This window comes from Gymnoscopelus microlampas, assembly GCF_963454915.1.
Source record: "Gymnoscopelus microlampas genome assembly, chromosome: 3".
NCBI classification, from domain to species: Eukaryota; Metazoa; Chordata; class Actinopteri; order Myctophiformes; family Myctophidae; genus Gymnoscopelus; species Gymnoscopelus microlampas.
The window spans coordinates 48,893,400-48,919,510 of record NC_139940.1 but is presented as its reverse complement, the minus strand read 5'-3'; the positions used below and the strand labels follow the sequence as shown (position 1 = coordinate 48,919,510).

General features: G+C 40.9%; 2 protein-coding genes across 3 annotated transcripts; one reads left to right on the top strand and one right to left on the bottom strand.

Annotated features, from left to right (window-relative positions):
• Positions 1-1,425: 1,425 nt before the first annotated feature.
• On the top strand, positions 1,426-10,476 carry LOC311041885 (rap guanine nucleotide exchange factor 1-like; the record flags this gene model as incomplete). Its single annotated transcript, XM_084052370.1, has 7 exons — positions 1,426-1,445; positions 2,522-2,710; positions 4,262-4,346; positions 5,448-5,542; positions 6,212-6,290; positions 6,485-6,586; positions 10,417-10,476. 7 exons carry the CDS (start codon positions 1,426-1,428, stop codon positions 10,474-10,476), a joined length of 630 nt encoding a protein of 209 aa, XP_083908496.1.
• A 3,911-nt stretch (positions 10,477-14,387) lies between these two features.
• On the bottom strand, positions 14,388-25,623 carry LOC311040759 (H-2 class II histocompatibility antigen, E-S beta chain-like). 2 transcript variants are annotated; one of them, XM_084051115.1, is made up of 10 exons: positions 25,566-25,623; positions 23,885-23,968; positions 23,022-23,276; positions 21,103-21,375; positions 18,999-19,215; positions 18,369-18,436; positions 17,055-17,168; positions 16,545-16,601; positions 15,848-16,072; positions 14,388-15,117 (listed from the first exon to the last, which is right to left on the bottom strand). In XM_084051115.1, exons 2-8 carry the CDS (start codon positions 23,949-23,951, stop codon positions 16,564-16,566), a joined length of 1,032 nt encoding a protein of 343 aa, XP_083907241.1. In that variant the 5' UTR covers positions 23,952-23,968; positions 25,566-25,623; the 3' UTR covers positions 14,388-15,117; positions 15,848-16,072; positions 16,545-16,563. The 2 variants fall into 2 exon arrangements, with proteins under 2 accessions (XP_083907241.1, XP_083907240.1); XM_084051114.1 differs by lacking the exon at positions 25,566-25,623 and adding an exon at positions 24,881-24,945.
• Between the last annotated feature and the right edge of the window lie 488 nt (positions 25,624-26,111).

Below are 26,111 nucleotides of genomic sequence, written 5' to 3'. Positions count from 1 at the left end.
GGGACATCCCCTGTTTTTTTGCAAGAGGTGGGCTCCTATAAACTTTTAAAAATTGTTTGTTCATGAAAGAAATGTCACTTGTTGATGTTTAACACTAAAACATAATTTAAAAAGAGCATCGAGTCAAGTGGTATTTATTACTTTATATGATTGAGGGGCCCCATTCAGGCAGATCAGGGGTTAATAAGTAGTGGTGTAGTGCTACTTTAAGAAGTGGGGGAGTGCCCCAATAACACACGTAAAAAGTGATATAACACACGCAAAAAGTGATATAAAAGATATTTCAATTGAAGGAACTACATGTCAAACATGGAACAAAATGTCCTTGCTGCTCCGTGTGCCTTACTTTGCGCCCAGAAAACACTAGGTTTAGGCTATCTAATAAAATTGGAGCTGGACTCACCCTCCTCGAAGCATGTGCGCCCTGCTACATGGATTGTCTAAATAGCGTCCTCTGTATTTCATTCTACTGTAGAGCACACAGTGTGGAGAACTCTGATTAGCGCTGAACTTCTTCTTTTCCTTTCGGCTAATTCCCACTATTCATCGGTTTCCATCTGGTTCTATTTTCTGCGTCTTCCTCGATGACTCCAGCCACCTCTCAGCATCCTTCTCGTTGAAAACGCTGTTTTCATAGGTTTATGATAAACTGGAGTTAATAGACGAGATCCTCAAGGATACCTGTTTGTGTCTTCTGTCCTACCGTGAAGTTAATGACATTCACATGGCATGCTTGGCCCTTGATTAGACCGGCCCTAGGTGAATGCCATTTACTTCCCTATAGGACAATAGTTCTCAAAGTGGGGTTCTGGAGACCCCCAGGGGTTCGTGGGGACCATATTTTATATTTTTATACTTTGCAGCCAGGGGCTTCGCAGCCAAATACATATCATTTTAGGGTCCTGAACTACTGCCCTATAGGGTAGTAAAACAGTGGTAGGGGCCCCACAGGGAGTTGTAGAATGCTGTTGTACTGTTACGTCATCATTGTTCTTTAACGTACTGTACTGTACTGTACTGTACTGTACTGTACTGTACTGTACTGTACTGTCTCCCCAAGCCGCAGACAAACCTGTTGTAGATAATGATCTGAGAAGCACAACTCACTCACCACATACTGTACAGGTAGATTGTGTTCTCTTGGGTCTACTGTCTGTCTGTCACCATCTATTCCTCATTGTTCAAAAACAAAAGCTACAGTGTGAGGCAATGGTTCACCCCCTTTTACAAATGTGAACTGGCCATGAGGCAGATTAAAAATGATAGCTGCTGAACAAACAATACAAATACAGTACAAAAGATAATACGACATCCCAACAAATACCTATAAAGCTCCAAGGACAGTGATCAAACATTTGTACAATATCAAGTATAGAAAATAAAAGCTAACTAAACTAGCTAATTCATTTAGCAACCAGAATTAAAATGAAAACTAAAACCCCAAGGTAAGAGCTTTCAAATAATAAAATGAACCCTGAACAGGGCTACACGTCCACACAAAGTTCCTGTGTGGACATTCACGGTGAACCTTTTAAAACTTCTCAGAGGAATTAGCGAGGTTTCAATTTCATTTTCCTTTTTGATCTGCAGGTCATTCCACAACCATAGACCAAAAAAGGAAATACTTTTTTCCCCTCCCTCAGATTTGGTAACAGATACCTGAAATGCGTTTGATATAGACTATAACTTTGATAACCTGTAGATTCAAAAGACCTTTATTGGCATGAGAAAACAGGATTCTATGGAGGGCTGGCTCAAAGTAGAAGACAGATTGCAACATCTCTCAATGGCTCTGGTCTTTAAGATACTCAGTGGATCAGTACCCAGATACCTGGCAAAAATGTCTTCTCTAGAGTGAGTGATGCCCATGGGCACAGCCGCACAACACCATTGGAGATCATCCCCCCAAAACTTGATGACAAAATGGGTAAAAATGCATTCTACTATGCTGCCACCAAAATGTGGAATGACCTACCAATGTTACCAAATACAAATACAAAGTAATATTGGCATTGTTTTAAGTCACCCTCTGCCTTTAACGCCACACCATAAGTAAGTAAACACACACACACATGCATGCGCGCGCGCGCACGCACACGCACACGCACACACACACACACACACACACACACACACACACACACACACACACACACACACACACACACACACACTGGAGTCAGGGATCAAACCAGGAACCTCTGTAACCTAAACTCACGCTCCTCTAATCCAAGCCTCATTACATCTCACTGATGAAACCATCACGTCATGTGATCAAAGTGTTACTTCAGAGGTGTGTGTGTGTGTGTGTGTGTGTGTGTGTGTGTGTGTGTGTGTGTGTGTGTGTGTGTGTGTGTGTGTGTGTGTGTGTGTGTGTGTGTGTGTGTTCAGCGTCGTTGGTAAAATGCTGTTCATGTTCATTAAACATCAATCCAAGCCTCATTACATCTCACTGCTGAAACCATCAAATGTATTTAAAAACACACTGGTCATGTGCATGTGTGTGTGTTGACGTGTCCAGTGCAGTGGAACTGGATGGTGATTTGCAGGTTCTGCTGATGGAGCTGGTGTTCAGTCTTGTGATTGGAGGAGAGCTGTCCTTGGCCTGCCTCCTGCGCACCAACTTCCTATCAAAGCTTGTGCAGAGAAAGAAGCTGATTGGCGCTCCTCTGTCTCTCCGCCCACTCTCAGCCATGGGCGTGGCTGCAAGGTAAGCTATAGCCTCTGACCTTTGACCTTAGCCAAGCAGCACAACACATTGCAATGCTATTATTTACAACATGGCGCTCGGGTGGTAAAGTCCCTGTCCACCACTGGTGGTGGACAGTGACTTTTTCAGGGTAGTTTTCAAATAATTGTAGTGGAGTAAAAGTAGAAGTAAACGTATTGGAAATACTCAAGTAAAGTACAAATTCCTCAAAAGTGTATTTAAGTTCCATACTTAAGTAAATCTCAGCCGTGCAGTTTAAGTGCAGATTTCAGCTTGGGAAAAGCACCCACCAACGGTTTTGGGTACGTGGAATCTGTTGCTGGTTCATAGTCACCATTGCGTTATCGTGGTATTCCTATTCTTGCTATTATGTTTCAAATGATTGTGTGTGTGCGGCTGAAATAACTTTGACAGCTATGGCAGGTGACAATCATTTCAATCACAAATCACCGTAATTGTAACACAATTCCGAATCACAGCAATGCCTGTTTCGGATTCTGCACGTTAAAGTATATTAATTCATTTGTTTGTCTATTTATTAACTGCTACTGCAGTCTTACCCTGCGGTACATGAAAACTCCTGTTACAGTCATGGATCAACTTCAACCTGGTGTTTGCACTTTCTCCATTTACGGTCCGTACATCTATATAAACGTTCAGATTTCAAATATAAAGTGCTTACCCTATGGCCACGGATGTTACAATTATGCACAGGACTCTCAAAAGTACCCGTATATTCTGTATTGTTCAATAAAAAACATTTTGATCCGATCGGTGGCCATTTTCTCATAGAGTTATAATCTATCAGAGTACAATACACCTACCAACCGATAGGGTCGCGCAGTTGAAAGCATATGGAGAAAATGGCCACCGATCAGATTAAAATGCTTTTTATTGAACAATACGGATGATACGGGTACTTCTGAGAGCCCGTACATAAATGTAACATCCATGGCCATGGGATAAGCACTTTATATTTGAAATATGAACGTTTCTGTAGATTTACGGGCCGTAAATGGAGAAAGTGCAAACACCAGGTTGAAGTTCATCCATGATGGTCGAGACAGACGACCGTCGTGTATCCATGGCTATTACTCCCTGTAACATTTCCCGTGTTTTTAGTTTATTGAAATAATGTCATGCACATTTTTCCAGTGCATAGCCTACTGCAGGCCTTGTTGACTACATTTAGAAGAGAATTTGAAGCTCTTGCTCCTGAAATGATCGATTATTTTTAAGGGGAAAAGCCGTCATTTAACATGCAAGTCAATGGGTGAGAAGCAGAGTTTGCCAGGCCTGGGTGTGACTAACCTCGCACCACCAGTCACAGAGTGGAGTGGGCGGGGCTAAGCGAAGGGGGTTTGCCCCTTGGTGACAACACACAAATTTGTGTGTGTGTGTGTGTGTGTGTGTGTGTGTGTGTGTGTGTGTGTGTAATTCATTGGCATAACGACTGAATTGGGGAGAAAAAGGGGTAAAAAGCAGTACTAGAAAAAAATGAATAATAATACCTAAATAATATACTTCCTCTCTCCTCTTCTTCTCCTATAGACCAGGTACCCTGCATGACTTTAGGAGTCAGGACGTAGCAGAACAGTTGACACTGTTGGACTCTGAGCTCTTCTATAAGATTGAGGTATATAATGCAATATTTGCCTCTGAGATAGTAGTGGAGTGGAGTAGAAGTAAAAGTATTGAACATTGGAAATACTCCAGTAAATTAAAAGACCTCAGAATTGTAATTAAGTACAGTACTTGAGTAAATGTACTTAGTTAATTTCCACCACAGCCGATTCCTTATTGATGCCACTATTGATCCTTGTCTATTATTGGTTTCGGTTGGCAAATGGGTTAATCTGGGGACACTATCACTTCTAATTTACACAGAGAATCAAAGGTCGAGCATGTTGTCTTCGTCTGATAGGCGACATTGAAGCGATAAGCATGCAAGCTATTAAATTAATGTTCCTTAGTTTTTTTTACCTGACAGGTCAGGTAATCCCGCTAGAATCGATTCCAATCGATGCCAACACCTTATCGATTGCGTCCGATTCCAATTCTCGATCCCTACTTCTCTTTACTTTTGATATTTTTGAATTTGAATCCTGAAAACTAACAGTTTTGAACTGTAATATATATACTATATGTTATACTTCTCATACTATACCTTCTGCTCTCACCCACTTTTCTTTGCATTTGATTATGATGCTTCCATCTCCTCCTCCATCCCAACATTACTGACATTCTTCCATCACATTCTTCTATCCCATACCCGTGGGGGGATATGCACACATGATCTGGCAACCCGGGAGCCAGCGAACACAAAAGCGTTAATAAACAGCTGAGATTTCGTGTAATCGGAAAACAGGCTTCGCTGTTAGGTGCACATGGTAATGGTCAATGGATGTGTGCAAGCCTCACCACGACACCACGCACCACTACAGAGGTCTGTCAAATTATAGGAGGATAGTCCATACCCGGTGAAGTGCACAGGTGAAAGTAGTTGCAAAGGTGGGGTTATTGCACGTCCCGTCGCACCATTATACATTCTTCCATATTTATGGCTCATGTGTCCACTTTGTCACTTTGTATGTTGGCTATGAGGCTACAAACGTTACGTTAAAGCTAACAACGTGACGTCAAACCGTGAAGCCAACGGTTTGGGTTGACCTATGATCTGTCTGTCTGTCTGTCTGTCTGTCTGTCTGTCTGTCTGTCTGTCTGTCTGTCTGTCTAGCTTCCAGAGGCGTTGTTGTGGTCCAAGGAACAGAATGAAGAGAAGTGTCCCAACCTGACCGAGTTCACCCAGCACTTTAACAACGTCTCCTTCTGGTAAACCACACTAACTAGTCCTGTCCTTCTGGTAAACCACACTAACTAGTCCTGTCCTTCTGGTAAACCTCACTAACTAGTCCTGTCCTTCTGGTAAACCTCACTAACTAGTCCTGTCCTTCTGGTAAACCTCACTAACTAGTCCTGTCCTTCTGGTAAACCTCACTATAGTCCTGTTAGTAAACAGAACATGTGTTTTCAGGTGGAACACCTGAAAAGGTTTATAGTGCTCCTGTTCCAATTTTGTCTGCTCACTCCTTTGTGTCGTCACTTCCAATTTCACTCGTTTATCCTGTGTGAGTTCTGTCTCCTGATTGGATACAATCTGTATCCCACCTGGCAGGGAGACCCCCTGTCACTGAACAAACACTCACTCACTGTACCTTTAACTAACACTACACAGTACTAATAGGCTCTATGCACAGCAGCCATATTGGAAATAAATTGGGCCTCTTCCTTACTTCTTTCACAGGTGTTACCAATGATTCTAATTGAGGCTCCTTCATTAGTATCATTGGTAACAGCTGTGAATAAAGTAAGGCTGAGGACTCTGGTCAATTATAGAATTATACTGAACTGTGTGTGTGTGTGTGTGTGTGTGTGTGTGTGTGTGTGTGTGTGTGTGTGTGTGTGTGTGTGTGTGTGTGTGTGTGTGTGTGTGTGTGTCAGGGTGCGTTCAGTGGTCATTCTACAGGAAAGGCCTCAGGACCGAGAGAGACTGCTGCTGAAATTCATCAAAGTTATGAAGGTAACCTTTGACTCTTGACCTTATGCTGACCCTGAATCAGTGAGGACAATGAAAATCACGTCCCATCAATGTGTGTGTGTGTGTGTGTGTGTGTGTGTGTGTGTGTGTGTGTGTGTGTGTGTGTGTGTGTGTGTGTGTGTGTGTGTGTGTGTGTGTGTGTGTGTGTGTGTGTGTGTGTGTGTGTGTTCTTGCAGCACCTGAGGAAGTTGAATAACTTCAACTCGTACCTGTGTGTCCTCTCTGCGTTGGACAGCGCCCCGCTCAGCAGACTGGACTGGCAGAGAAACACTGCAGAGGTCACACACACACACACACACACACACACACACACACACACACACACACACACACACACACACACACACACACACACACACACACACACACACACACACACACTGATTTTAATTAATCGATGTATGTAAATGTATTCCTGTTGATTATGTTGTATCTCGGCTACATTGAAAATGAGGGCTTGCCCTCAACTGTACTCCGAGTTGAAATAAAGGTTATGACACACTTCCTTACTTCTTTCACAGGTGTTACCAATGATTCTAATTGAGGCTCCTTCATTAGTATCATTGGTAACAGCTGTGAATAAAGTAAGGCTGAGGACTCTGGTCAATTATAGAATTATACTGAACTGTGTGTGTGTGTGTGTGTGTGTGTGTGTGTGTGTGTGTGTGTGTGTGTGTGTGTGTGTGTGTGTGTGTGTGTGTGTGTGTGTGTGTGTGTGTGTGTCAGTGCGTTCAGTGGTCATTCTACAGGAAAGGCCTCAGGACCGAGAGAGACTGCTGCTGAAATTCATCAAAGTTATGAAGGTAACCTTTGACTCTTGACCTTATGCTGACCCTGAATCAGTGAGGACAATGAAAATCACGTCCCATCAATGTGTGTGTGTGTGTGTGTGTGTGTGTGTGTGTGTGTGTGTGTGTGTGTGTGTGTGTGTGTGTGTGTGTGTGTGTGTGTGTGTGTGTGTGTGTGTGTGTGTGTGTGTGTGTGTGTTCTTGCAGCACCTGAGGAAGTTGAATAACTTCAACTCGTACCTGTGTGTCCTCTCTGCGTTGGACAGCGCCCCGCTCAGCAGACTGGACTGGCAGAGAAACACTGCAGAGGTCACACACACACACACACACACACACACACACACACACACACACACACACACACACACACACACACACACACACACACACACACACACACACACACACACACACACACACACACACACTGATTTTAATTAATCGATGTATGTAAATGTATTCCTGTTGATTATGTTGTATCTCGGCTACATTGAAAATGAGGGCTTGCCCTCAACTGTACTCCGAGTTGAAATAAAGGTTATGACACACACACACACACACACACACACACACACAGATTTGTATTACAATATTTGTTCGGGCATCAACATTTTAGGGGAACGTTTTTGTGAATGGCATTTTTGCCATTTTTAACCGTAAACCTGAAGCTGGAAAATAGCAGATCTACAAGCTCACATATACACGCCGATATGCAAGCTCATGGGCTTGCATATCGGCTGTAGCACGGCACCAGCGAGAAACTAAGTGCAGTATAATCAAGCAGAATTCTAACTCTAACACCTAAACCTAACTTCTAAATGTCTAATCTTAGACCCAACCCCAACATGAATATTTTCCTAATTGTAAACCATTTAAAGCTTTATAGAATAACAGTAGTATTTAAACCATTTAAAGCTTTATAGAATAACAGTAGTATTTAAAACATTTAAAGCTTTATAGAATAACAGTAGTATTTAAAACATTTAAAGCTTTATAGAATAACAGTAGTATTTAAACCATTTAAAGCTTTATAGAATAACAGTAGTATTTAAACCATTTAAAGCTTTATAGAATAACAGTAGTATTTAAACCATTTAAAGCTTTATAGAATAACAGTAGTATTTAAAACATTTAAAGCTTTATAGACCAACAGTAGTATTTTTAAATCTATTATTTGACACACAGGGAGTCAGTGTAAGGATGTATGAAATACAGTGATATGATTCACTTTGTTGGTTTTAGTAAGAACTGGAGCGGCTCTGTATCAACTGCAGTCTGATTGATGTTTTTATGGAGACCTGTAGAGACACTGTTACTGTAGTCTAGTCTACTAGAGACACACACACACACACACACACACACACACACACACACACACACACACACACACACACACACACACACACACACACACACACACACACACACACACACACACACACACACACACATTAATAAAAATCTATGTTCATTTTCTCCGCCAGAGGTGGAGAGTATGTTTTCGTCTCCGTCCTTCCGTGTGTCCGCCAAGCTAACATTGGTCAAGCTTCACGTGACACGTGACAATATGTTGAAAGGGTGTGCTTTGATTGGCTAGCGAGACGCATGACGAAATAGAGACCTATAAATAGGTGTGTCACTTCAAAAAATCATTTATATTTTTTGAAGTGAGCTTCCATCAGCCAAGCTAACATTGGTCAAGTGACACGTGACAATATGTAATATTGACAGGATTAATGGAGAGTATCTTTTCCTCTCCGTCCGTCTCTGTATGTGTCTGTCTGAGAACACCCAACATTGGTCAAGCTTCACGTGACATCACAATATGTAATATAAATAGGTAAGACAGGATCAATCAGGAACAGTACTTTCCAGTACAAATTACCCGTCCGTGCGTGTGTGTCCGTCTGAGAACACCTAACATTGGTCAAGGTTCACGTCACATCACAATGTGTAATATAAACAGCTTAGACAGGATCAATCAGGAACAGTACTTTCCAGTACAAACTGAGATCACAGCTGAGATCACACAATGCAACTAACTCCCATTACGCGAACTGAAGAAGCAGCAAATCATCGTCTGAAACCTGATGAAGCTGCTTTCAGGGGTACATAAATAACTTTAACATTCACTTTTTAACAAAAAACTTTTTGTTTAACTAAAAGATATATCTTTTACCCTACCTTTAAGTTTTAGAAATCATTTGTAGACTCAGCCTCAGATCTAAATGCGTAGTAGTCTCGCGTAGCCAGACCCAACTGAAAATGAAAAACAGCGACCTCTGCTGTTTGTTATATGTCTGTTGGGTCTGGCAGGAAGCAAACGTAACACCAGTGCGCAAGGAAACCGGGGTTTGTGTCTGCCTTCAGCGCATCACTTCCGGTTGGTGCGACTATGTTTTCATTCCCACTAACAATATTTCTACACGGAACACTAACACCACTTCTCCCAGAGAACATGGATGGTTTTGGTTATAAGCCCACTTGTTTCTATGATGAAAGAGTAAGTTAAAATGTGAATATCTTTCCGTGGTTTTGTCTGCTCCGAGGACGCTATTGTTAAATTAGTTTTGGTTAGTTTCGAGGGGGGAAGGGTGGATGGACACGTGAATCCCACCCACTACATTTGATTGGGTAAAGCGCGGCCTGCTTCCTGATCTGAAGGCACACCCACTTGAAACCAATGCGCACGGGTTGTCAACACGGCTACCGACAGATTCCAACGCAGAGCAGAATCTGTTCTTGAGAGATTAAATGCGTAGTAACAATGGCTGTTTGATGGTTGATTTGATTGTGGTTGCTTACCACCTCTGTATCTCATTAGTTATTGCTATAATAATATAATTGCTATGATATAGTAACATGTTCTATTTTTAGTAAGAATTAGAGCATTTCTAGAAAACTATGGTTAAAGATAGGGTAAGTGATTTCCTTTGGTTAAAATAGCACGGGTCTGCTGGCGGAGACTTGTGCTCCGAGGAGCACATTTTCTAGTTTGAATCTATGTTCATTTGGTGTGTGTGTGTGTGTGTGTGTGTGTGTGTGTGTGTGTGTGTGTGTGTGTGTGTGTGTGTGTGTGTGTGTGTGTGTGTGTGTGTGTGTGTGTGTGTGTGTGTGTGTGTGTGTGTGTGTGTGTGTGCGTGCGCGTGCGTGTCCAGGCCTTGGAGGAGTACAGCAGTTTGATTGACAGCTCATCATTGTTCAGAAACTACAGAGCAGCTTTGGCGGAAGTGGAACCTCCATGCATCCCCTACCTGTACGTATGACCTCTGACCCCTCTAGCTCTTCCTACCTGTACATATGACCTCTGACCCCTATAGCTCCTCCTACCTGTACGTATGACCTCTGACCCCTCTAGCCCCTCCTACCTGTACATATGACCTCTGACCCATCTTTTTTTTTTTTTTCTTTCTTTTTCCTTTATTTATTCAGGGAAACCCATTGAGAGCAAGCTCTCTTTTTCAAGGACGCCCTGATAACAAACATTTGAATCACATTACAATGTCACAACTTTGACAATAAAGCAAAAAATGAAAGCAGAAACATAAAACAACATTAAAATAATCGCAAAAGGCGATAACATTTGTTAATGTTATATACATGAATGATGGTGCAAGGGAGGTTGATTACTTGCCTCAGTTGCCTACAATGTTTCACCAACTTTCGGCACTTTATCCATTGCAAACAGAGACAGACAGTCACTGTGCTTGTATATCCACGACCCATATGAGTTCAGATCCCTGTGTTTCATTATCGTCAATTGGGCCCGGCTTGGTTCATATTCTATCACTTCGGGACCCCAGTTCTGTTTAGCATAACTCCCTAGTGAACCAGACCTGTACTCAGCTCAGCGCTTATTAGGAGATCGCAGACAGCTGTGTGAAGCTTAATTTGTGCTTCGCCATATGGCGGTGTTGTTGCGTATCGAAAATAGCAGACATACAAGCTCACAACTCGCCGCGTTGCGCCGAGTTGTGAGCTTGTAGGTCTGATACTTTCAACGCGCGACACCATCGTACGACAAATAGGCTGCTCTACCAGATAACTGCAGTGCACGATGCGACACAGGAGCAGCAGGCTGTGGGGAATTAAACCACACTGACATTAAGTCAGATCATGATCAAAACTTTAAATGATTAGGATTTAATGTTGTGCTACTTTATCCAAATAATAATATTAATACTAGGCTTTAATGATAAAATAGCCATCAGCATTTTCCCGACCGGCCATGGTGGCCGGTGATGTTTATAAATAACGGCCAATTAAACATTTTATCAATTGCCGGTAAATACCGGCTAACGGAAACACTGATATAGTATGATTGAAAAACTAGTTGAATTGAAAAAGGTGCAACTCGTTTTTCGGCGCGAGACGAAGCAAGCGGGAGGCTTTGATGTCCCCGCAGTTACACACCGATGGAGGTGAAGGTGACTTGAGCCATGAGAGGCGCCCTGCAGAGCGAGCTTAGGCGAGTGAGTCGCCGTGCTGAATGTTGCCAAGTCGCCTTCAGCCGACTCAGTGCCATCAGAGTAAAAGAACACCGTTCAACTTTGCTTACATTTTTTTGACAGGGGGGCCCACCCCCCCGCGGTGAACTCGAAGAAAACGAGCACTGCTTTTTCAATCATTCTGTAACATAAATATATACTGTAAAATACAAGTAAAGGAGATGTTTTTATACACCGAAAAATCATTGTTTAAAGCAGCACTATGTTACTTTTTTACAACTATATAGAATTTTATGTCCCACAAAAGTATAAAGTTACATGTTTAAGCAATAGCAAAAAGTTAAGGAAATATGGAGTTTTTTTGCAAGGAGATGGAATGGGAGCGGACGGGAGACAGGTTTTTTGGCAGGGTGATCCATCTGTCCCTTCCTTCTCAGAGTCACCATGGGTGATTCCAGAGCTGCGCTAGCCCCCCCCCGACCCCCTTGTGGAAAAAAACGAAAAGATTGATAACACGGTTTTTACTGTGTTCGGCACCTATGCGCTACTTTTTGAAAACACGTTTTTTACCGTGTTTGGCACCCGATGTGTTATTCACTAGGCAAAGAAAACACACCTTTATGGACGTTTAAGGGGTTTTTATTGAATAAAATGGAATGAAATGGAATGGAAATAGATAAAGTAATGTAATGTGATGTAATGTAATATAGTAATAATAATGGAATGGAATGGAGGGTTCCGGGGGAGGGTCGCCGACCCTGGAGTCTTTGGGGAGGAGGTCGTTAGCGTAGACGCACGGCACACGCGGACGGCCGATGGCGTAGTCAGCATGGCACAACGCGGACGGCCGATGGCGTAGTCAGCACGGCACACGTGGACTGAAACCCCCAGCAGGAACCTGAGAAGTGGGAGAGAGCGAGAGAGAGAAGGAGGGAGAGGGAGAGACGGGGAGAGAGAGACAGGGAGGGTCGTAGAAGGAGAAAAGAAAGGAGTGGTGGAAGCACAACCTGTGGAGGTGAAAGGGGTGGTGGAGGGATGCTGAAAACGTTATGAGCTTGAGTACGGATGTACGAAAGCGAATAAGGGGTTTCTGCGTAGTTCTGACAAGGTATAAATAGCGCCAGGTAGATTGGTGTGTGGGCGGAGTAAAGTTGTGTTTCTCCGCCTCCTGAACATCTGTTGTTCCAACGCCATATAAAGAGCTGGAGAGACATGGAGACTCCTTTTACTGAACAAACAAACACTCTATAGCAATGATTGCTATCACAATATAGAGCTATTTAACACTCATTTGAACCAAAGTAAATCATTTACCCTACCTAATAAAAGCAAAAAGGCAGTGAATCAGGCTAAACAGTGAGGACATGAATAACAAGGGGGTGGCAGTGGCTCAGGGGTAGTAGAGTGGCCGGTAGAGCGGCCGGATGGGAACCGTGAGGTTCCCAGTTCGATCCCGGGCTCCCCCAGAGTTAGTGTAGAAGTATCCTTGAGCAAGACACTGAACCCTAATTGCTCCTGATGAGCAGGTTGGTGCCTTACATGGTTTCCTCCTCCATCGGTGTATGAATGTGTGTGTGAATGGGTGAATGTAAAGCACATTCTACTGTATGTAAAGCGCTTTGGATAAAAACGCTATATAAATGCACCATTTACCATTTAACATCAGAGAGATTTAAAAATCAACTAAAAGCAAGAGTGAAGAAATAGGTCTTGAGCTGTGCTTCAAAGCTATTTACAGAGGGTGCCTGTCTTAGGTGTAATGGGAGTTAATGAAGTCAAAGACGTTGGCTGCCATGTTATTTGTGTCCAAAGTGTCCACTGATACCCCAAACTACATAGTGCTGCTTTAACACTTCATTCTCATGCAGAGTGTTGTTTTGTTTCTGATGAAATGCATTAAAAGAAAGATTGTATTAATTAATGTCAGTGATTAACCTAACTCCATAATGTGAACACAACATTCCATATCTCAAAATATTACAATATTACATGAGACCACTGAGGAAGAAGTTATATGGCTGCTTATATCTAACCTTTATATTTTACCATCACTTATAATACTTCTACAATACATTATGATATGTGACAGCTTGTAAGAGTCTAAATGTCTCCACTAGGCCTGATAGCTATTGTTTTGCTACAGCCTATCTTGTTATGGTTCAGTTTGTCCTTGAAGCAGCTACAGTATAACTATGATCTCTGCCCTGAGCTCTTGGCAGAACTACCGTACCACTGACATGAGTGTTATTGTACTTCTCCCCATGATATCATGTACATAAAGCATAATCATCACCACCTACAATATTGTCTCATCGATTACTGATTGATCCAGAATTCCATGACACCATGTCAGCTCTTTACTAAATAAATGCATTTTCAGTTCGGGATACCAATCTTAACCAATCAGGAGAGAGAATTCACACAGGATACACATTAAACAAGTGGAATTGGAAGTGATGAAACTGGAACACCATAACATTGAAGCTGATGAATGGGCACTCTCTCTTGATTGGCTGAAATTGGCAACCCACCTGCAGTGAAATTTAAGCGAACATGAGGCACAATGATGTTTTCTCATTCCTTTATTGATATTGTGACGTTCCATTCAAACCAAGCAAATTAAAGCCAAAATCTAACATCTGAACTTCAAACCATTCATGATCAGGGGTGCAGATCCCAGGGGGGAAGGAGGGGACATGTCTCCTCCAATACAATATTTAGAAATAAATTATTTCATTTAAAATATATATTTACGAGACAAAAAATAAGAACTGAACTCTGTGTTGGTGATATTATTGATGAAAATGTTCCTTGTTTGTGCCCCCCCCCCCTCCCCACTCCCCTGCTCATTATACATATGAATGATTACATATAAATCATTACTTAAAATAAATGATTGCATGTTATCAGCGTTTCCCATTAATGTCATAGACTGTGGCAGTCCACCATTCTCACCTCAGACCACCCTAGAGGGTCTAGGTCCACCCATCACCTCAGACCACCCTAGAGGGTCTAGGTCCACCCATCACCTCAGACCACCCTAGAGGGTTTAGGTCCACCCATCACCTCAGACCACCCTAGAAGGTCTAGGTCCACCCATCACCTCAGACCACCCTAGAGGGTTCAAGTCCACCCGTCACAGGGAAACAGTGATGTCATAATGATCGTAACACATTAATTATCACACATTATAAATGATTACATAATAAATGACTTATGGTCAATTATAAAATAATAAAACCTTTTTCACAAACATGGCTGACTGACTTCCATTCAGATGGATATTATTAATATTAATGTTATGAAGAACTCTGATTGTGTGTGTGATCATTTATTTAATGTTTCAATATAGTGTAGAACTGAAATATTATGTTTGTGTTTTCTGAGACAGAAACTATACAAAGTAATTTGATGAACCGCCCACACTAATTGGGACTCCCTCTTCCTTTGGTGTGTCGCCCATGTGGCGCCCAAACCCTGACCTTTAACCTCATACACAAAATGTCTATAAACCTAACCTTAACCCTAAACCCTGACCTTTAACCTCACAGAAACTATGTCTATAAACCTAACCTTAAAGGAGAGATCCGGACATTTTAAGTGTTATCGTTGATGTGTCGCTAATCACTCACCAACATTGAAAGGGACATTGAGTTATTCCAGAGAGTCCCCTGTCGTCGGGTCTGGCGACCCCCTCCGTTGGCATAATGGGAGCCTGTGTAAGTTTGAAAATCGTCTATTATAACCGATGCAAAGTTAGTTTTTTCTCTTCTACTGCTCATCATGGAGTCTCATGATACTCAAACATAAACCTGGCGTTTGTGGAAGAAACAAGCGACCAGCGCCATCTCGTTCTGCACAAACGATAGCGTGTGCGCGACATTCCGTTCATGTTTGAGTATCATGAGACTCCACGATGAGCAGCAGAAGAGAAAAAACTAACTTTGCATCGGTTATAATAGACGATTTTCAAACTTACACAGGCTCCCATTATGTCAACGGAGGGGGTCGCCAGACCCGACGACAGGGGACTCTCTGGATTAACTCAATGTCCCTTTCAATGTTGGTGAGTGATTAGCGACACATCAACGATAACACTTAAAATGTCCGGATCTCTCCTTTAACCCTAACCTTAACCTGACAGGTCCTTAGACACCAGGGGCGATTTTTTGTGAATAATACTTAAAAAAACAAAACCTTATGAAGTCAATGCAAGCTTCCACGAAGCGAAAAAGCGTCTTTTATTTATTCGGAACATGTCCGAATTTTGCGTATATTCGCATAATCGCCGGTGTGTAATGACCTTAACCCTCAAAACCACGTCAAAACCACCTGGGCGCACACTAATTATCGTTAGCCTTGGCTAGCCAATAAGCATTTTTAAAGGACACATTTGTGAAAAAAGGTTGATGATGTCATCATTGTGCTGCTGTTAGTATTAAAAGGTGAATGGACACACAATGTTCCTGCTCTCTCCACCAGAGGGCAGCGATGACTCTCTGCTTCTCTGAAAACACACCGAGGTGTTCTGTGAAAAGACAATAAACCAATAAGAATCAGAATGTATTAACTGTGTGAACATGTTAACACTTTAGAATAACCTTCCCTTATAATAGTAAATTAATCATTCCCAAATGATCAGTTCATGTGTTACTCATAACTTGTCAAATGTTTGTTAATGGTTTAATGATTTAAAACTATGCTATACATGGTTAATAGATCATGAGCAAGTTGTTAGTTTACCAAGAGGACCCCCCCCCCCCCCCTCATATGGCCACATTATCAGTGTTGTCTGATACAACAAATCATTTGATTATTAAATTTGATTATTAGTTTCATTATTATAAGAAATGAAGCAGAAGACACATGATAATGTGAATTCACACGACCGGGATGGTTTACCAGGCTAGTTGTTTCACTTCTTACACAAGCATGTTGTTTTGTGTACGTTTTCTAGTTGTATACACTTTTATACATTAAAAAAGAAAGAGGAAGTGAACCTGGGTGTGTGGGAGGAGTCTAAAGATCGTCATTGGTTGTCGGCACCAGAATACGACCTGATAGAAGAAGAAGAGAGACAGTTAAAACAGACACACAAATAAATCCTATGTACTGTATTGTGTGTATTTCTCCATAAAATGCATACGTTGTACACACAATAACACAACAACACAATAACATTAGGGTTCAGTCATCAGAACTAATGTGAACATTTGACTCTTATTCAGGACTAAATGTAACACTGATGTATTAAAGCTAAATGTAACAACATAGAACACACTTTAGTAGTAGTAGTAGTAGTAGTAGTAGTTTGACCTCTAACTAGGTTGTCTAAACTGGTCTAAACCAGTTAAGGTTCTAAACCAATATAAACCAGTGTAGGTTGTGGCTTTACATGTTTGTTTGTTTGTTTGTTTGTTTGTTTGTTTGTTTGTTTGTTTGTTTGTTTGTTTGTTTGTTTGCATTTATGTGAGGGTTCCACATGTCATTTGATCCTCTGTTGATCTGACCTCGTTTCTTCCACTGGAAGTAGATGAATCCAGACAGGAACAAGACCAGACCCAGAACCAGACCTGATGCTCCCATGGCCACCTTGTTCTTCACTGACTCTGACATGGAGTCATCTGACAATACAAATATCATATCATATCATATCATATCATATCATATCATATCATATCATATCATATCATATCATATCATATCATATCATATCATATTATGGGTTAACCCTAACCCTAATAAACAGACGACACAGTCATTGTGAGTCTGTTCAGTAATAATGAGTCCAACCCATTGGTCCAGTCCTTGAGGAGTTTGTCACCTGATGTGACATGTCCTTCTTAGAGCTAAATACATCCAAAACAAAGGATATGATGATAGATTTTAGAAGACATGAATCAACCTTTTACTATGATGATTATAAAGCAGGCTGTGGAATGTGCAGAAAGTATCTTGGGACAGAGTCATAGACTCAGAACTGTGAGGCAGTTTGTAAAAAAGAACATCAGTGCCTGTTCTGTCTTAGAAAACTGTCTTGTTTTCACATTGATAAAACCATGATGACTCTTTGATCTGCTTTTATCAAATCAATCTGGTCTTGTATCTGTTTTTATCAAATCAATAAGCTCATAGCGTGGCACCAAGTTATGAGCTTGTAGATCTGCTATTTTTGAAAAATCTTGAACATTTTTGCAAATATTTGAATATAATTTATATATATTTTTAAACAACATTTTTAACTCAAATATTTGCTTCTGGGGGGTCCCTGGAACAACATATTTTGATGGGGATCAGCGGCCAAAAACATCTGGGGGGTCCTTGACAAGAAAAGGTTTGAGCACCACTGATATAGACCACCGAAGTCCTGACGTCACTCGTTCATCCCCAGGTTCGTAAAGTAATTTCGCTATGGAGAATAACATTGGGTCATCATAGAATCGTCTCGTATAAGAATTGTGGTCTAAAAATAAACAAACTGTCTCGGCGCCATTGTCAGGGAGGAGGTTCTGTATAGTTTATGATAGGCAGTCACTTATATTTGAAACAGTCTGTTTCTGGCGAAAATGTAACTAATTCGGCGGCGGAAGTAACATTATCGTTTTCTCACCGTCAGTTGATGCTTCATATCCATAAGAGTCAAACCGCCGGGGTCATTTGTTTATTTTTTACAAATGTTCGCTTAAAAATATAGGTATTCAAATATTTGCACAAATGTTCACGATTTTTCAAAAATAGCAGATCTACAAGCTCATAGTGCGGCACTCGTGCCTCACTATGAGCTTGTATATCTACTATTTAGACAGTAGATTACAGTAACTGACCCCAGTCCATCTTGATAGGCGCGGTCAGGCTGGGATGTTCCACCATGCATGTGATCTTCTCTCCTGATCTGTAATGCACACACACACACAAACACAAACACACACACACACACACACACACACACACACACACACACACACACACACACACACACACACACACACACACACACACACACAGTAGTAGTAGGTGATCTACATGCTGAACCGCGCCGCGATTCTATTCACATTGATCTGTTGATCTTGGTTAATATTTGTTTTGACTATTATTGTAGGAGTATTGTCCCTCCCCATTGCAGAAAAATAGGAAGGCAAGAGGCAGAAGAAACTTAGTAACGAGATATGCATGTTATAGCGTATTCCTCTGTGTGTGTGTGTGTGTGTGTGTGTGTGTGTGTGTGTGTGTGTGTGTGTGTGTGTGTGTGTGTGTGTGTGTGTGTGTGTGTGTGTGTGTGTGTGTGTGTGTGTGTGTGTGTGTGTGTGTGTGTGTGTGTGTGTGACTTAATATAAGCCTACCATTTAATGGTCCATTTTCAGCAAGTGAGTAACACTTGTTTTATTTTTAAAGAATTATGTATAGATGTCTATTAGGTGTGTATTTCTATGTATAGGTGTCTGTTAGGTGTGTACCTGGGTGTGTACTCCAGGTAGGAGTGGTACTGGTAGTACCAGTCTCCATCAGACAGCTCATCGGTAGAGGAGAGACCAGAGGTCAAAGGTTCTTGACCTATCCACCAGGTCACCAGGATCACTTTAGGATAGAAGTCGTAGCTGCTGCACCTCAGCATGTGAGTGTGTTCACCACGACGAGGGGGAGTCTCTGACTTCAGTCTCACTTTGGGCTCCACTGGATAAATAAGATTATTATTATTACCCTTATTATTATTATTATTATATACCAGTCATAGGAAAATGTCATTATCATTAATAATTGTACATCATCCAAATGAGATCCAAATGATCCAGAAAGCCGCAACACGCTTGGTCTTCAACCAGCAAAAATGTTCACGTTTCTCGCCTCTCCCCCGTTCTCCTCTCCCTCCATTGGCTCCCAGTTGCTGCCCTCACAGAGTACAAAACACTGATGTTGGCCTAACCAAAGGTGTGACACCCCCATATCTTCAAGCCTGATCCAACCCTACAACCTCTCCCGCTCTCTCAGATCAGCTAAAACAGGGAAGCTGTCTGAACCTTCTCTAAAACACCCTGGACAACGCTCCACACATCCTAGACTCTTCTCCCTTCTGGCTCCTAAACTGTGGAACAAACTCCCCATTGCAGTCAGAACTGCAGACTCACTCCCAATCTACCACCATAATCTGAAGACTCTCCTCTTCAGACTCCACCTCATCAGCCTGTAGCACTAGACCTAGCCTTGATGACCTTGCAGTCTTATGCAAAGGTTAAAATGTAATTTAGATATCATATTATGTAGACAGATGCCAGGTTCATAGAACTGGCATCCTATAGTTTGGATAGTTTTAAAGTACATATTATTTATTTGTTTGATATTATACTGTTTAGACTGATGATAGGTTCTTGGTTTACCTATGATCCTATATTACTATTTCTATGCATTTGATGTATTACCTTGTGTTTTCCTTGCTTACTGTAAATCACTCTGGATTAAGAGCGTCTGATAAATGCCTGCATTGTGATTGTAAGTGTAAATGTCAGTGTTTGGCCACCAGATGGCACCAGAGCACAACATTTCATAGAATACTGTAGATTCTACAAAGTCTACAGTTTTCTACAACGTAGAATGCATTTATATAATTTCGGTTCCGGTAGGAGACGCAAAGGAGACTCTTTGTGTCTCCTACCGGAACCGCTGCCGGTCATCAAATTATTAGCTTAAAAATGCGACAAAAACAAATAAATATCCATGAATTCGAGTCTCCATGGGGTGACTAATCGTTAGAAAAAACAGTCATTTTCGGGGTGAACTATCCCTTTAAGTGTTTCAGAGGATCTGAAATATTTCTCAGCAGATTAAGTAATGTTTTATAATCATTATCAGATCAATATTAACACCATTAATCATCTCTGAATAGAATGATTTATTATGATGTCATGTTATAGTTTATGAGCATAGGCGGCGGGACACATGCACGCGCGCTGTGCGCGCACGCGATTTTTTTCGGGTTTAGCGCGGATAAAGTTACTTTTTGTTTACTTTATTTCGGTTTTAGGGTTAGGGTTAGGGTTAGATATTGACCAGCGACAGCACACACAATATATCCCACTGAGCATTTTTTGGTCTATTAGACGTCTAAAATACGTCTAAGGGGTAGGCTAAAACAGGGTTATAAATGGTTTACTGGTGAAAGTTTTTTAGCGGTCTAGGCTTAGCCTAGACGTTGATTAGCTGTTTTTTAAACGTTTATTTATAGACCGTCTATATTATAGACGTTGCGTCTATAATATAGACGGTCTATAAATAAACGTTTAAAAAACAGCTAATCAACGTCTAGGCTAAGCCTAGACCGCTAAAAAACTTTCACCAGTAGACCAATTATAACCCTGTTTTAGACGGAGGTCTAATAGACGACTATGGCTCAGTGGGTATAGTAGCCTAAATAATGCTGCGCACATTTATTATTATATAATTTGCTCAATTTCAAAAAAAATCCAGGATAACATTTGGGAAGGCTTAGCCTACCCTAGCCTTCATTACCCGCCGCCTATGTTTATGAGGTGATGAGTGTTGAGTGCTGCTCTGAGATCAGCTCACCTCTCTTGTTCAGAACATCGTGGTAGTAGTCCTCAGTGTTGTATTTGCAGAATACCTCTCGTTGTTCTCTCATCACAGCCAGTTGTGTAGGATCTTTATTGAAGAGCTCTGCGATCTTCACACCATACTCAGTGTATCCAACAAACTGATCTACTCTACTGTCCCACCTGACCAGCTCATCACCATCGAAATGATTTGACCATATGTACTGTATGTCCTTCAGCTCACTGGAGTTAAACACACAGCGGTGAGTCTCATAGAACACATATCCATCTGGAAATAGACAATTAAAAATGTCATTAATGTTCAGTTTTATTATCATCTGTATAATATCAACACTAGGCTAACTGCCCCCTATCGGCCAAATATGTCACTACATAAAATCTGTCTGTCTGTCTGTCTGTCTGTCTGTCTGTCTGTCTGTCTGTCTGTCTGTCTGTCTGTCTGACCCCATCATGTATTTCCAGGATAACCCTTTTTTTTATACCTAGGCTATTTGAAAATAGCAGATCTACAAGCTCGTAGCGCGGCACCGAGTGCCGCGCTACGAGCTTGTAGATCTGCAATTTTCAAACATTTTAGTCATTTTACTTTCGGTACTTTAAGTACATTTTGATGCCAATACTTTTGTACTTTTACTCAAGTGAATTTGGAATTCCTGACTTTTACTTGTAACAGAGTACTTCTAGATTGCAGTATTGATACTTTTACTTAAGTAAAACATTTGAGTACTTTTCCCACCACTAACTCTAGTCAATAAACAAGGTAAATAGTCACGTAAGTAGAGAGTAGAGAGAACAATGTAGAGCCTCAAAGAAACTATAGGATACCAGGTCAATCATTATAACAATCAGCTGAGTTATATTAAACAAATAAAGGTCATTATTTATACTGTAATTAAAGCCTGCATTGCAAACCTAAATGAAAACACTAAACTACTGCTTTAGAAATTAAATTGCAATATTTTATAAAAACCCCAAATGTATCAAATAAATCATCATTCAATTCAAATAATTGAATGAGTGCATTGACTTCTGGGGGGTCCCCAGATAACTTTTTGTTGGAGTCCCCAGATGATTAGCTTAATAGGTAACATTGTTTTCTCACTCAACAGTAAACCAACCAACATACAGTATAAGTGGTTACAGGATATCTGCACATTTATAAAGTGACAATGTAATGACTTTTAAGACCTTTTTAATAGCAAATTGGCCAAATTGTCAAATAAATAAGAAAGAGGCAAACGTTGTGAAAATAACCGATCTGCAAGCTCACAGACATTATTTTGGGAGGTCCCCAGTTCAAATAGGATTATTTTGGGGGGTCCCCAGTTCAATTATGATAAATATGGGGGGTTCCCAGTTCAAATGGGATTATTTTGGGGGGTCCCAGACAGTTCAAATAGGATTATTTTGGGGGGTCCCAGACAGTTCAAATAGGATTATTTTGGGGGTCCCAGTAGAATTATTATATTAAAACCACACCTCCCAAGGTGATAGGCCACACTCACAGCTTCAAACCACCCCCCCAAGATGATAGGCCACGTCCACCCCCAGCTGATAGCAGATATACAAGCTAATAGCGCGGCACCCGGTGCCACGCTATGAGCTTGTAGATCTGCTATGTTTGACGTCCAAAGCTTTAAACCACGCCCCCAAGCCGATATGCCACACCCATATTTTTGAGAACAAAATGTCTCACAATATGAATACATTTTGATATATTTTATTTTGATGGTAACTGTTGTATAATCATATTATCTGCACCTCGAGCACATATTCATGTTTACTAAAAATAAATATTATATAGAAAATATTTCACCATAAAAACCATAAATGCATAATATACATGTTTAAACATTTTCATTCATGTTAAATACATTCAACCGTTTTTGTTAATAACTATTGTGTTCATAGTACCTTTCACTGGTTGTTTCTTCAAGGCAGTGCGAATGATGTGCAGCTGGTTTTTGCAGAACTGCTGTCGAACCAAAGCTGCTTCATAAAATCCTGTGAAGTTGATATGATCTACAAACGGAGGCCGAGGCTCCACCATCTCCCCTTTGGTGAAGTCTACGTACACCATCACTTCACCATCCAGTTCCACCATGTACTCTTTATATGAGTCTTTAACTGTGTCTGAACAGCCAAGGACATTAATCATCTCATGGAACACTGGAAATAAAACAAAGATGACATTAAATTCAACAACAAACTTCTTCACAGTGACAATAACACATAATCATCATGTTAAACAATCATGCTTGGTTCTTATATGAAGTGAAAGGTTGGATATTAAAAGTAGCTTCCTGTCAAACGTTTTATTCACACTGAAACAGATTCAAATGTTTTTTGTTTTATTTTTTATTATGAAAGTAATTCATACAGAATGATTTACTTCATGATGTCACAACAACAGTTCCTAACATCTGTTTTAATGTTTATGTATTTGGACCAACATTCAAGATCCAATACTGTATATACAGGTAGTAAAAGGAGTGTGTGTGTGTGTGTGTGTGTGTGTGTGTGTGTGTGTGTGTGTGTGTGTGTGTGTGTGTGTGTGTGTGTGTGTGTGTGTGTGTGTGTGTGTGTGTGTGTGTGTGTGTGTGTGTGTGTGTGTGTGTGTGTGTGTGTGTGTGTGTGTGCGCGCGCGCGTGTGCGTGTTTGTAGGGTCATTTGTGAGGTCATTTGTTTGTAGTTTGCATTGTTCATATTTGTTTTTATATAATAACAGTAGATATAAATGTATATATTATATAATAACATCAATATAATGTACTTACTTCCTGGGATCGCTTTGACATGAAGTACAGAGGAGAGGATGAGGAGGGTGGCTGTAATCTTCATCATCACTGATCAAAACTGAACTGAATTTAATAATGAGAATAAACAGATGAGAATAAACAGATGTTTACTGAAAGAGAAGTTCTGGAGTCTGAAAGAGAATGAAGGAGGACTCGTTCTGTAGTTTAGAATTTCATTTAGTCGACTAAAATGTGTTTTGGCGGTGCCTTGATGGCGTCGTAATGGCTGATTTTACACTTGGTTGTTGTTGGCTGTTCTGAAAATTGCAGATCTACAAGCTCACAACGCGTCGCACTGCAACGCGTTGTGAGCTTGTAGATCGGCTATTTTCAGCATGCAACACCCGAGCGCAACCAAACATAAAATTACTTGTCTTTTAGTTCTACTGGATCTCTTCTCCACTAGTCACTCACTAACATTTTAGTCTATTTTTATTTGTTGACAAAATTGTCAATATATTTAGTCTTACTTTTAGTCATCACAGCTTAGTCTTTATTTAGTTTTTATTTAGATTTCGTCAGTGAAAAAAGGTCGACCAACATTTTTCGTCATAGTTTTAGTCGACTAAATCAACCCTGGTTTCAGTCTGTATTAGAATGTGTTGAATGTGATGCTGAGAGGCAGCTCCGCCTTCATCACAGAAGTGGGCGTGGTTATAGCACAAGAGGTTGTGGAATGACGTGGTTCAGTGCCTTGCTCAAGGACACTTTAATTATGAAGCCAGGAAGAGCCGGGAACCTGAACCTGTAAACTGAACTCACAGACGCTCCTCTGATCCAAGCCTCATTACATCTCACTGATGATACCATCATATATGTCATGTGATCAAAGTGTTACTTCAGAGGGGTGTGTGTGTGTGTGTGTGTGTGTGTGTGTGTGTGTGTGTGTGTGTGTGCGTGCGTGCGTGCGTGCGTGCGTGCGTGCGTGCGTGCGTGCGTGCGTGCGTGCGTGCGTGTGTGTGTGGTTGAACTCACCACTGAAGCTTCTGACTGGAATTTCACTTCCTGATTCACTCAGCAGCCAATCCAGAATTATTCTTTTATTAAAAATCAGTAGAGAGAGAGAGAGAGAGAGAGAGAGAGAGAGAGAGATTTTGATGTGCTTGTTACAAAGTTTCTCAGAATTACTACACATTTCTTGAAATCTTCACTTTCACCACTTTTATCAAAATTGTATTATTGTGTGTGTGTGTGTGTGTGTGTGTGTGTGTGTGTGTGTGTGTGTGTGTGTGTGTGTGTGTGTGTGTGTGTGTGTGTGTGTGTGTGTGTGTGTGTGTGTGTGTGTGTGTGTTCAGCGTCACTGGTAAAATGCTGTTCATGTTCATTAAACATCAATCTAAGCCTCATTACATCTCACTGCTGACACCAACAAATGTATTTAAAAACACACTGGTCATGTGATCAAAGTGTCACATGAGAGGTGTGTGTGTGTGTGTGTGTGTGTGTGTGTGTGTGTGTGTGTGTGTGTGTGTGTGTGTGTGTGTGTGTGTGTGTGTGTGTGTGTGTGGGCCTGCCTGCCTGCCTGCGTGCGTGCGTGCGTGCGTGTGTGTGGGTGTGTGTGTCATTTGTTTGTAGTGTGCATTGTTCATATTTGTTTTTATATAATAACAGTAAATATAAATGTATATATTATATATTAACATAAATATAATGTACTTACTTTCTGGGATCGCTTTGACATGAAGTACAGAGGAGAGGATGAGGAGGGTGGCTGTAATCATCACTGAACAACTGAATTTAATAGATGAGAATAAACAGATGAGAATAAACAGATCAGAATAAACAGATCAGAATAAACAGATGTTTACTGAAAGAGAAGTTCTGGAGTCTGAAAGAGAATGAAGGAGGACTCGTTCTGTAGATTTGAATAATCAGCCAATCAGATTAAAGATACGATGTTACATCATCTGTTTCCAGAAAGACGACAGTCTGGATTATTGCACATATCATGAACAGTATATAGCTGCTGCTTCATAAGTAATCAACAAACTATACTAAAAACTGGGCAAACATTGGCCAAATTGTCAATTAATATAAGAAAGAGCAATATTTTTGAAAATAGACGATCTACAAGCTCTTTTAGAGCATGTAGATCTATTTATCTGTGCGAACTGAGTCAAACTAAAAGTAATGCCTCAACTCCTACAATTCCAAGTCTTTTTCAGGGTGGGGGGTCCTGAGTTCAAATAGGATTATTTTGGGGGGT

What these genes read in the sequence shown, in the direction of transcription:
- LOC311040759 (XM_084051115.1), bottom strand. Translation starts at nt 23,951, where the DNA reads ATGATGAAGATTACAGCCACCCTCCTCATCCTCTCCTCTGTACTTCAT. An exon ending in GAAGAAACAACCAGTGAAAG is followed by an intron (nt 21,376 to 23,021) that starts GTACTATGAACA and finishes GTCTATTTCCAG; the next exon opens with ATGGATATGTGTTCTATGAG. An exon ending in CTTCCAGTGGAAGAAACGAG is followed by an intron (nt 16,602 to 17,054) that starts GTCAGATCAACA and finishes TTCTTCTATCAG; the next exon opens with GTCGTATTCTGGTGCCGACA.